Source organism: Penaeus japonicus, unplaced genomic scaffold (genome assembly GCF_977035675.1).
Source record: "Penaeus japonicus unplaced genomic scaffold, GWHDUDI00000001_assembly GWHDUDI00000027, whole genome shotgun sequence".
NCBI classification, from domain to species: domain Eukaryota; kingdom Metazoa; phylum Arthropoda; class Malacostraca; order Decapoda; family Penaeidae; genus Penaeus; species Penaeus japonicus.
The window spans coordinates 26,293,417-26,305,916 of record NW_028234429.1 but is presented as its reverse complement, the minus strand read 5'-3'; the positions used below and the strand labels follow the sequence as shown (position 1 = coordinate 26,305,916).

The window sequence follows — 12,500 nt, the reverse complement described above, 5'->3', positions numbered from 1 at the left end:
ATGAATATATCTTACGCTTTTACATGGTTCTCTTTGAAAAGACCGATATTTGTTCTTGCTAGACATTTGTGGTCTTTTAAAGAAGAAAAACAAATTTGTTAATAAGCAATGCCCATATGGATATTTAGTCCAGATCTACAAATAATACTAAATCTAAACAAGTAAAAACTAACTTGTTAAAGGAACCTAAGGTAACAGTAATTAAGACCGATGTCCTCACGGAAACTTTCAAGGTCTAGATCAGATTACCAATACAGCTGAACCAAAATGTAAACTGCAGCCTAACTAAATGCCTAAATGAATCTCTCTATCATAGTGTAATAAATAGTGGAAATAAAAGCGGGATGAAGATAAGGAGGAGTAGAGAGAAGTAAGAAGAAAATATGTGACTCACTTAAAAAAAAAAAAAAAAAAGCTAAATTCATCAATACTTTAGTGTGAGTACACAAGATGTTTGAAATAATACATCAAAGTACCATGGCATAGATATAGGTTTCTAAAATGTTAATATATAAATATTCTGTGAAAAGCTATACTGCTCATAAGATTCTAACATGAATTCTGTAAACTAATATGCCAGGAGGAAAAAATCTGCCTAATGTTACACTCTGATAATGTAATTTGGGAAGACTGTCTTTTAAAACCCTTGACCACTGTATAACCATTATAGATCTATATCCTATCATCAACCTATTCTAGCCCTCCCATTCGGTAGTATGGTTAAGGTACTACCATGAAAGGAAACAACCGACTTTCATTAATCTCTGTAAATATAAGGATTTTTGTTTTTGTAACAATGAAAAAGGGAGAAGCAAAGAAAGGTGACAATCATCATCAGCATTATCATGAAACAAAAGCACATCAATATCTGACGTATCAAAACCTATTAATGTGACAAATAAGCTTTACACCCTTAACCCATTCACGCCGGTTGACGTGATAGCACGTATTGTGGTTTTCGCATCAGACGCCCTGGACGAGCTATGAGGGGAAGCCGCGCGCTCGGGTAGAGCGAGCGGGCAACCCAGGTTCGCGGCTTGTGCGCCCGAGAATCTCGAGGCGTTAGGCTTATACGTTCGAGAACCCCGGTATTGTGACCGCACAAAGCCAGAACAGCCCCAGCGTGAATGGGTTAAGCTTAGCCCAGATGGAATTACAAAATTCCGAAGTGGTCAAAAGCAAAATGGATGTTTGTGTCCATTTCCAGTTCCTAGCTCTCCCACTGGTCACTCTGAATTCTTTTCTTTATCTTTTTTGCTTGCATTTCATCTATGGGCCATCAGGTAGATGCATGCCATATGTACCTCTGTAAAGTTTTAGGAATATGTAATGTAAATCCTACAACCCTTTCAACGTTACATGGTTTTGTGCTGGCCTGAGTAGCATCTCATTCCCATGGTTATTAGCCCTTAAGGATAAATATCAAATGATGATGTGATTATCAATTCATTGCCTAAGAAGTTAAAATTGGCTGTGGTTAAGAAAGTTTGAGAAATGGCTCTGCTGTCTAAAGAACACTATATATCTGAAATGCTTCTACTAGATTACATAATAAATGAGAGAAAAGTAATCATAGGCTATGCCACAGCTAAATATGTAGACTAGGGAGAAGAAACTAAATTACTTCCATCTGCCATCAATAGCACATATACAAAATAGTTGCATATGTGTGAGAGGAAAATAACCTAATAAAAAGATAAAAATCTCTTAAAATGGTCCAAAACTCTTGATCCCAAAACAATTTATTTGAATAAAAAAAAATGCCAAACTAATATTTTTAAAACTATAATTACTGGTAACTGCATAATTCATAAACAAACACATATTTGCTTGGTCTTTGCTATTGCTTTTCCGATTATGCAAGTTCATCTCTTGAATGCAGGAACTGTGGATTCTGCATTTATATTTAATAACCTATAAATAGCTTGAGGTATTCTTACCACCCGTGCAGTGTTGAGGGAGCTACACACATACCTATTGACCGTTGTCCACTTACAATCATCAACCTTTATTAATTCATTGGAGGATAAAGCTACTCTACAATAAAGATATAAAAAACTGCACAGATCATTCCTTCCGCTATATATTATGGTATTATTGGAGTCATTATGAACAAGCTCACCTACATATGAAAATAACCTATCAATTTTCCAATTTGTAAAAATCATATACCATAAGTATTGCAATATAATAAAATCTTTATGACTAAAGACAGACTCTAGTGTGTCATGGTTATATCTTGTTGTATCGCACAGTATTGCACGCTGTAGTGCACGCTCCACCCTATTTGAGTATGGATTCAAGATTCTTTCACACGATATTCTATATAATTCTGAGTATTTCTTTTTAACCACTTTCCTATTCTGGCTGTAAAGTGCCTCAATCAATAACCTATGTCTTCTTTGGTACCTAATAAGCAATTCACACACTAAAATACAATTACTGACACTGAAGCAGTAACTACATAATAACACTAATGAACAACAATGAAGAGTGATGAGAATTCTCATGAGATTATATGCTAAAAGTTCCACTGAACCAACCAACAGCATCACGTCACTCAAGGCTCTCGCAAGTCTGTACTCGCCCTCAAGCTGCGGCCTTATCGCGTAACATAAATAACTCTGATGTTGATTACAAAAACAAACCTTACCGCCCTGGCCCACACCCTCCCTTGCCCCCTCGCCCTGGTGACACTGGACAGCGGCAATGTAGTAAGGTTTGTACCCTGTGGATCAGTGGAATCGATACTGCTTGCCCGGTTTGAGGTGCACATATGTCTTCTTCATCTCAGCCGTTTCGTCCTTCTTGAACTCGGTGTAGCGCTCTCCTTTGAGGCTCACCACCTTGTTGTCACGGTAACGCACCATCTTCTTCCCCTCCTGAGAGAAGGCAACGTATTCATTTTAAGGAATGACACTTGGGAATTAAGTTGGTGTTATAAGGCTGGGAAAATGGGTGATTTCTTTGGTTATTTGAATTAATGTGATATTGTATGTATAAGATAATTCATGCAATATAATATGCAGTGGAAAGCACAACACTGTGAATATATATAATATACAAAAAGAAGAGAAGAAAGATACGTCAAAATTTGAATATTATACTATGAAAATGTTCAAAGTAATCCCAAATATTCCTCAAGTTTTTTATAATGAAACTAGATAAAAGGCATATTTTAAAAAATACATTAACCCACACAGGACGGGTGGTACAGCACGTGTACCGCGCATTCAAAAGCCCAGTTGCCAGGCGGCACAGTATTGTGCCAGCCATTCAATTGATTTAGGCCTAATAATTCGAACGCCCCGGCATTTGGACATTCAAGGCTAGAATTCCCCCGTCAGGAATGGGTTAAAAAATCCACTAAGATGTCAAGTGATCAAAAAATAGTTTAATTTTGTTCTTAACCCCTAGCAGACAGATGGGTATCATGACAGCTTCGATTAGGCCCAAAAGATAAGACGTCAATACGCAAATAACATAATATCAGGAACTGCATGCAGTCAAAGTGTACTCACAGTCATAAAGTATTAGTTTCGGAGCTATAGCTTTCCAAAGTCAGCCTAAACCCTTGTTTTGGATGGATTTAAGGGAAAATATTGGTTAGGCAAGTTTGCGCGGCTGGAGGGTGGAGAAAACATTTTTCTCATTTCTCTCATTTTGAACCAGTGATGGTAGTGTCAGAAATCGCCAGAGCGAGGCAGCTTCACACAACATACCAGGACTTTTCCTACTCTCTCTCAGTCACTGGTCGTAAAACTAGACACATTTCTGTGTTTTATTTTATTGAGAGACTTATACATCATATCAGCTCATTATTTTCTTTATAATTTGTGTGTTATGCTGTGTTATAGGAGGATAAAAAGCAACTCCATTTTTTTTTTTGTATTTGTGTGCTGTTGTGGATGAATACGAAAAATATAACCATCCAAAATGAAGATAACATGAAGAGCTAGGGAAGTGAAAGGAAACCTGTGCTTATGACTGTGAGTACCACAGGACAAGGCAGTCTTACTGGCACAGGGGCAGATTGTAGACAATGGGCATGGTTTGAGTCACCTTCCTCTTCTCATTCTGCCTGCGCATCGTTCATTTGCTGTATGCCATTCAAGGCTCTCTCTCCTGCTAGTGCTAAGAGAAAGTGGTGCCATCTAGGCTTCGGATTTTAGGTGAAACCCATTTTGCTTAATACTACAGCAGTTATAGAAATTATGACTTCAATTGTTATCATGACTAACTCATTACAACATCCCCCAACGTCATGTATGTCATGACGCCCATTGTCAGACCAAAACTCCTGTGTTATGTATGCAAAGACACCTGTCCGCAATGGGTTAAGAAAATAATCCAGTTTTCTCTGTGTGCCTCATCCCCAACATTTAAGCAATTTTGATAGTGGAGAAAAAAAAAAATGAATAAATGAGGGAGAGATGGGGAAGAAAAAGAAGATCCATGTAGATACACTAAAGTAAGCTCTATTTCAATCCAAAATGAATGATGTCCAATATCTATATAATATGAATGAAGTTCAACACTATCATAAAATGAACCAAGTCTAATACCATTATAACAAAAATCAAGTCCACCATACAATACTTACCCACTTTGGTGCAACAGGCCTGTGCTCGCGGGCATCGTCATCGTGGTCAACAAATCCATACCGATTTATGATGGAGATTCGGACTTCCTTGTCGTCTACCTTTTTCTTGTTTCCTTTGGCTCCTGGAACAAGCTAGGAAAAGAACAACAATCATGTAAAAATGATTACTTTTACTTTTTGTGATAGGCCTAACTGGAAGAAGATTGAGAAGCACAAGAACCAGTGAGTAAAAGTAGAAAAGGAAGAATAAAAAGATGAAGAAAAAGAGAACAACAAAGAAATATTGATAACGGATGTAGTGGAAGACAATCAGAGGAAGAGGAGGAGGAGGAGGAAGGGGAGAGGAGGAGGGAGGAGGGAGGAGGAGGAGGGAGGAGGAGGAGGGAGGAGGAGGAGGAGGAGGAGGAGGAGGAAGAGGAGGGGGAGGGGGAAAGAAGAAGAAGAAGAAGAAGAAGAAGGAGGAGAAGGAAAAAGAAGAAGAGGAGGAGGAAGAAGAGTAGGAGGAATTAGCTGATAGTGAAGAGGGCAGTAAGAATGAAGAGGAAAAGGAGGATGGGGAAGAAGAATTGTTAACCCATTCACGCCGGGGCCATTCCGGCTTTGCACGGTCGCTATACCGAGGTTTTCGAACGCATCATCCGAACGCTTCGAGATTCTCGGGCGCACGGGCCGCGAGCCTGGGCTGCCCGCTCGCTCACCCCGAGCGCCGGCCTTGGCCAGATATCTCGTCGGCGCCGTCTGACACGAAAACCACGAAACGTGTCAGCACGTCATCCGGCGTGAGTGGGTTAAAAAAAGATAATTTACATCGTTATAAGAGCAGACAACTTTAAATAACACAAGAGAAAAACCAAAGAAACAAATAAATCATATCTTGCCAATAACCGTATGAAGATTCCCTCTCATATTCTGAATCCGGAAAAACAACAACCAACTTCTAAAGGTATAACATTTCTATCCTTCATTAAACTCAATTGAGTGCTCAATGTATAGGTTGGCTGACAAAGATTTATAACTCTTCTGGGATGGGTCACATTGAAATATATGCAGCCTATGTTGGTAATCTTAAGATCTGTGTGTTTTCTATCAATTTCAAGCCTTATAGTATGATAGATGAGCATATTTGATATCATAGCACTGTGATACTAATTAGCATTTAGTTAAACATAATTACAAAATTTGAGAAATAGATAGCTTGTAATTTCAACAATAGGAAAACTGCAGAACATAACCACACCCTGTGAAAAAATGTTTAACAAGAAAGGGTTAATGATATGAGTTATCTACAGTAACTGAATGCATATGGCAATTCACATATGTAAGATTAATTGAAAACCACCTTTGAGAATATGTAAGTTCACAAACACAATTATAAAAAATATCAATGTAAAAACTTCTGTTACTGACAAATCTGAAGTTAACATATACATACCATTATTCCTCTTTTTCATCTAACTCTCTTACTCTCTATTTAACCCATTCACAATGAGGCTATTTCGGCTCTAAATGGTCGGAATGCTGGGGTATTCAAATGCATAAGCCTAATGCCTCGGGATTCTTGGGAGCACTAGTCGCCAGCGAGCACTGTACGCCGGATCCCCTGGCGCACCGGCCTTGATTAAATATCTCGTTGTCGGCATCTGACCCAAAAACCACTGAATGTGACAGCAAGTCAACTGACGCGAATGGGTGAAATGCATATCCTTTGTTTTCATCAAATACTGTACAGAAAAACCTACCTTACTGCCAGGTGTAGCCTTGATACATATTCCTTGCTCCTGCCGTTGCAAAATGAGTGTTGTGGCTTGCTCCAGGTCCCCTCCACAGCTAGCCAAGCAATGCTGGACCTCGAGATTGCAAGCACCTGGAAACATCTCTAGCAAGGTGGCCAAACCCTCAGAGTATTCATCATGCTGTCGGCAAAAGAATAAGTATGTGAGCATAAATGACAATATAAACAAACTGTAATGTATGTACTTAAATATAATATTTCACTTTAGACTAGACTCCTTATCAGGTGATAAGATCAAATTGATCCATTTCTATTGTATTGTCTGATGAGGAATCTAGTCTGATTCACTTAATCACATTCTAGCAATTCCTACAGACTGTGGTTGTGTTTCATTTCATCATATGTGAGTATACCTTCAATTTTGGAAAAATAATATTTGAATATGTAAATTCATATTTATGTATGACTGAAGTCTCTAAACAATTACTGCTTGATTATCATTAGAAATATCAATGTGATAATTCCAATGTCATCCTATGAAATTCATACATATCATACTGTGTCAAATGAAATATGAGAGAAACATAAAATACAGAATGAATTGCTTGATACTCTCCACATGAAAATCACAAGGAATCAAAACTTGACCAAATGTGGAACTGTGTTATCATTATACAGTGACTGAGCTTAAAATCTAGGTAACTTAAAATGTCCCTTTCTCCTAAAATATGTAGCTTCTAGAAATTTTTTGATAAATTTCCATCTAGTGCCTTGAATGCCTATTTTGCAATATGGAGTCTTAAAACAAATTCTGACTGCCTGAATGTTATTCCACCTATAAACTGAATTCAGCGAGAGAGAGAAAGAAAGAAAGAAAGAAAGAAAGAAAAAATACAGAACCACAAATACAATGCCAATGACAAAAACATACACCTTTTTTCAATTTTAGAAACTCATTACAATTACCTCTTCCCCATTTGTACTGCCAGTATCTTGTTCCTCTGATCCATTGGAAGTCTCTGAAAGCTTCTGAGATCGCTCACTTGACTCACTCTTGGACTGTGAGAGTTTGCGCGTTTCAACAGGGAATGATGATATGAGGTTGTCCAGAGTGACATCACATGCTATTTTAGCTGAAAGGTGAAAGAATGGTATAAGTTATGCAATAAAATTTTTGTAGTAAAATTAACTTTTCATTTATGAATACAAGAGGGACAAATTAAAATGTAAGCATAAATCATTATTGACAAAGAAAGAATTGTATCAATAAGTATATAAAAATGTTAAATGACATATGATAATAATGGTTTCAGGCATGGCAATAATGTAACTCTGAATTGACAGCTCCACATAACTCATGTAATGAAAGCAATTCAAAGGCACCTAAACATATGAATCAGGGCAGAAAAAAGACAAATATGAATAAATACAGTGCTGACAAATATCAAAGTTCTCATATAATCCTAAGAAGCACCTTTTTCCTTCTCCTCATTTATCCCCTGCACCATGTCCAGGACCCAAGCTGTCACAATGTCTTCAGAAATTACGTCAAAAGCTGGCACATATGCACTGATCACATCCTTCATGCTTGCTGAGTCTACTTCTTCAGCATCTGCTGCCACTTCCTCCAAGACACCTGTCACGTAGCTGATCACTATCTCATCAATGCCACTGTAAAATGCACAAATAATGGTAAAGCAGAAGCATAGAGATGTATAAACTAGTGGCCAATTTTATTGGATAATTATAAAACATACACACATACAGACATATTCCATATAATATTAGATTATGCCATCACAATCTTTATAGATATACACAGAAGTTAATGCATATTAACCCATTGCAGATGCAGATAGATTTACATGCCTAGTCCCCAAGATGGACATTGGTAATACCTTTGCGGCACCCTAGATGGGTTTTATTTCTCAGCAAGGGAGCTTCACCTGACACATTGCGACCTTTTGTGCTCTCTCTTATTTTATTGTGAGACTTATATGTGCCATCTGACAGGCTTTATCAGTGTTGTAGAACACTAAAATTGCAGTACAGGGGCTGCATCAGCTCATTATATGAGTGTCTAAGAAGTATTACAGTTTTATGGAAGGGCAAAACACAACTATATTTTTCTACTTATTATTTTTGTTAACAAATAAGAAAGAAATAACCATCCCCATTGAAAATAACATGAAGAGCTGAGGAAGAGGAAGGAGACCTGTGCTTATGACTGTGAGTGTGATCCCACAAAGCAGCCATACTGGCATAGGTACACAGCTGCACATGGTATAGGTCACCTTCCTCTTCCAATTCTGCCTCCACATTCTTCATCTCTGATACTTTAAAGTGGGAGGTCGCCATATTGTTGTAAGTCGTCTCTTGCTGAAGCTGTTGCTTGGTAGAAACTATGGCTGGGCACCCTTCAAGGCTCTCCTGTTGGTGCTAGGTGAAAGTGGTGCTGCATATGTTTGGGATTTTTAACTATACCAATTATGGTGAATATTAATGCATTACAGTAATCATAACGGTAATTACCTTCATGAATTATTACTCAAAGTGTAATAAAGAAACACAGTGATCTACTCTCCCGTAACATCAAATGTGCCATGATGATTATCATCATGTATGTCATGGTGCCAGCCATCAGGCCAAGAATAAAGTGTCATATATGTCATCTGCAATGGGTTAATAGTAAATTGTCTTGATAAGATCTACTTTTTCTAGAGACATTTTTTTTACCTTATATCTGCTCCAGGAACATGCTTGTGGAGAAGCTTTATGAGATCACTGCGAACTGTGTCAGCATCAGCACTCATGGTGAGGGTGGAATGGGTCAAAACCTGGAACGAAAATAATTCTTCTCTTATCTAATCTTTCCATTACTGATTTTATGTTCCTAAAGAGTTCAGGATGCAATCTACAATTGACATGAACTTTAAGAACTTACAAAAGGAAAATCTAGTATTTCTAGAACTTATCTGGAAATGCACATATCATTGTCCAAGATTTATTGCATCAATCTAAATCAAAATTTCTTAAATAATGAATTTTACAGAGGTCAATAAATGTTTCATGTAAAAAGAATTGATAACATTAAGAAAATAACAGTCAAATAATGAAAATTAATCCCTTTATGGGATCCAACTGTCTTTGAAAAGAGAAAAGAAATTTCCTAATATTCATACAGATGGTATGTATTAACCTAATCAGTGATTACTTATGCCTATTCTAGAGTTTAAACATCTATTCTACTGTTCATTGTATATACTAATCTATAAAGAATTACTCAAATGGCTCTCAAATGGCCACTGCAGTAGGATTAATATCAAGGTTGTTCACTTGAGCTAAAATTAGAAGCACAAGTAAGATGATTTTTCCATTTTGTCTTTGATTCTGGACAAACAGATTACTGTTTTTAAATAAGAGGATAAAAGAGAGGTTTAGGAAGAATTTGAAAGACTGTAGCTTGAAAACTAGTGCCATCAGAGCCATAAAGCTCTGCACATATGTAGTAACAGAAACAGATTCCTTTGTCATGATATGTAAAGGTACTAACCAAGATTTGGGCCCACCTTACCATGCGTGGCAAGCATAGGTGCAATCCGTCATCTTTAGGTTAAGAATATTATATAGCTGTTACAATTCTCAGATATAATACAAGATTCGTGAACCATACATATCTTCATATTACATCAATCCTGTCTAACTTAAGAGAATATTCTATTACTACACATCGTATAAATTGAACAGGTATGAGTACCAATTTTCCAGTTCATGAATTAGATTAGTTAAAAGTACTGGTTAAAAGTCCCTAGACCAATGCTCATCTCTATGATTCTATTATTTTCTTAAGATTTAAGTTGAAAGGCTTTGCTCCTGGTGTTTGATAAGTACCTACAAACACTTAATCAGGAATAATGAGATATTCTGATTGTACACTCTCCAATATGAATTGTATCAGCATCAGTACTCATGGTGAGGGTAGAATGGGTCAAAACCTGAAACAAAAATAATTCTTCTCTTAATTTGGGCCTTTCATTTAAGATGAAAGGCACAAATACTGAATACTGAAGAAACTGAAAGAAAGTAATGAATACACTAATAACACAGAATGCTTGATGCAATAATATCCTTTACATAGCCTCACATAAATATAATCAAACCCCACAGAATAAAACATATTGGCATATCTTAAAGAGTCTAATATCAAAAAGAATATAAAGGCAGCAGCAGAAAAAGGCAGAGAAGAAGATCCTGAGATTCACATCTGGGGTGACACATTTCGACAAAGTCAGGTTATGAGTTAGTGCATAAGAAACCAAGAGCTGTGAAGTAGAGAGAAGCGCCACTGAGGTTGCCTGATCATGTGTAGCTACTGGAGAGAAGAGCAGTACAAGGGGAAGAGAGTGGAGAAGCTGGAGGTGGGAAGGAAGACAGAGAGGCACAGAGATACAGGAACTACATTAAGGAAGACATGGTGATGAGAAGGGTGTTTGAGGAGGACTTGGATGACAGGAGGAAGTGGAGAAAGTGAATCCACACTGGCAACCCCATCTAGTGGGATTCATGCCTGTAGAAAAAAGAAAAAAAGAGAGAAAAAACTGGCAGAACAGCATTCGGAGAATAAGGTAAATAGTTAATACAGTAAACACTGATGAACATAATATAAACAAATAACTGTTGCTAAGCAAAATTATGAGAATAATATTTCACTATTCACCTACTTTTCAAGCCTAGGCTAGGTTAAGGATAATGCCATGTTCACATTTACATTAGATTTAAGTTTGATTTAGTTGATCAGCTGATAATTATCTTGAATAGGACTGCATCAAATACTGCTATGGTCTCTACTGTCAAGCAAATGGGCCTCTGCTCTCTAGCAAATGAAGACAAATCTCAGTCATAAATAATCTAACAAGATAGAACTTAGAATGGATACTTATTTGACACTAAATTACACTAGAGGTCTACAAGCTCAATCATAGAAGCATAATTATGATAAAGGTTTGTTGATCTTTTCTGGAGTACAAAGCTTGGAAGCCATAGCATAGCTTGATTTGTAGATATAAAGATCTTCATAAACTGTTGTGAGATTACACTTACTTTGCACAGATTATTTTTCAATGACTAAGAGTGCAGTTATATGTATTCTTCATGCCCATTACATTAGTGTTTCCGGATAATTATCTAATATTTTGGTGGTAACAGACAGCCTCTCATCCACTACTGGCCTAGCACCTATCAGCCCAGTCTCTGTACATACTAATGCTGCAGCAAAGACCAACAACTTCCATTTGCAATATATCAACGGCAGGTTAGATATTGTCAACCTTAGCCTCAATATGATGCTGAATAGGTAACCAGGAAAAGCTCTATTTTGCTAAAAAAAACATTTGGTAGATGTCTACTGCTCATTGTAAGTGGATAATTTACCCAGACTTTAGGTGAGCTTTTAGTCTGGTTACATTTGAATAAATTAGTCTCATGTCTTAGTTAATGTTTCCAGGACAGCAGCAATGTCTTTCCAAGTGGGATTGTCTCCTTGTGATCATAAGGCCTCTGTTCTTTACAAGTTATCTTGAAATATGCTGTGATCTCTAAAGGAAACTGGTCAGAGCTCTATGCTGCCAGAAAATAAAAATGTGGTAGAGATTTACGGCCTTTCGTAGACGACTTAAGGAACACAGCAATAGCTTCAGTCAGTGCTGGTGTATCGGTAAGTTTTATAATTTACTATTGTATAAAATTGAACAGCATCAAATAACACCATAGCCACTACACTTTGCACTCTAACCTTTACATCCATTATATATATTTAGGAAGATAATAGTTGGACTGAATATTTAACTTAACAATAAAGTACTAGGGAGGTTAACAAGCTCTATCTTGCCAGAATATACATGATCAAGGTGTGTTTGTCTTAGGTGCAGCATGAAGAGCTGAGGTCACAGCATAGCTTGACTTAAATAGTGGAATTGATTCATAGACTTTGATGGGTGATTGCTGCCTCAGTTCTCCTGAAGGGAGATTACCTTCTCCCTTTATACTTAACAGTGTTGTGTAATGTGTTCTTCATAGCTATTGCCTTGGTTTGACCTCTGTTTGCGTGGTCCTATTCTGGATAATCAAATATTTCGCTTTATACTTTGTCCTGTCAAAAAGGGAAGG

General features: G+C 37.2%; 1 protein-coding gene across 2 annotated transcripts in view; it reads right to left on the bottom strand.

The window, feature by feature from the left end:
* Window positions 1-12,500, bottom strand: part of LOC122262664 (CUE domain-containing protein 2-A) — a 14,968-nt gene that overhangs the window by 1,942 nt on the left and 526 nt on the right. The window contains exons 2-8 of one of the 2 annotated variants that reach the window (XM_043030761.2): window positions 10,227-10,330; window positions 9,072-9,172; window positions 7,810-8,006; window positions 7,302-7,468; window positions 6,343-6,516; window positions 4,604-4,735; window positions 1-2,882 (exon numbers count right to left, since the gene is read on the bottom strand). The exon at window positions 1-2,882 is cut by the window's left edge and continues 1,942 nt beyond it. In XM_043030761.2, coding sequence (XP_042886695.2) covers window positions 2,736-2,882; window positions 4,604-4,735; window positions 6,343-6,516; window positions 7,302-7,468; window positions 7,810-8,006; window positions 9,072-9,148 — 894 coding nt within the window. In that variant the 5' untranslated portion in view covers window positions 9,149-9,172; window positions 10,227-10,330 and the 3' untranslated portion in view covers window positions 1-2,735. The remainder of the gene's footprint in view (window positions 2,883-4,603; window positions 4,736-6,342; window positions 6,517-7,301; window positions 7,469-7,809; window positions 8,007-9,071; window positions 9,173-10,226; window positions 10,331-12,500) is intronic. The other variant, XM_043030760.2, reaches the window with a different exon arrangement.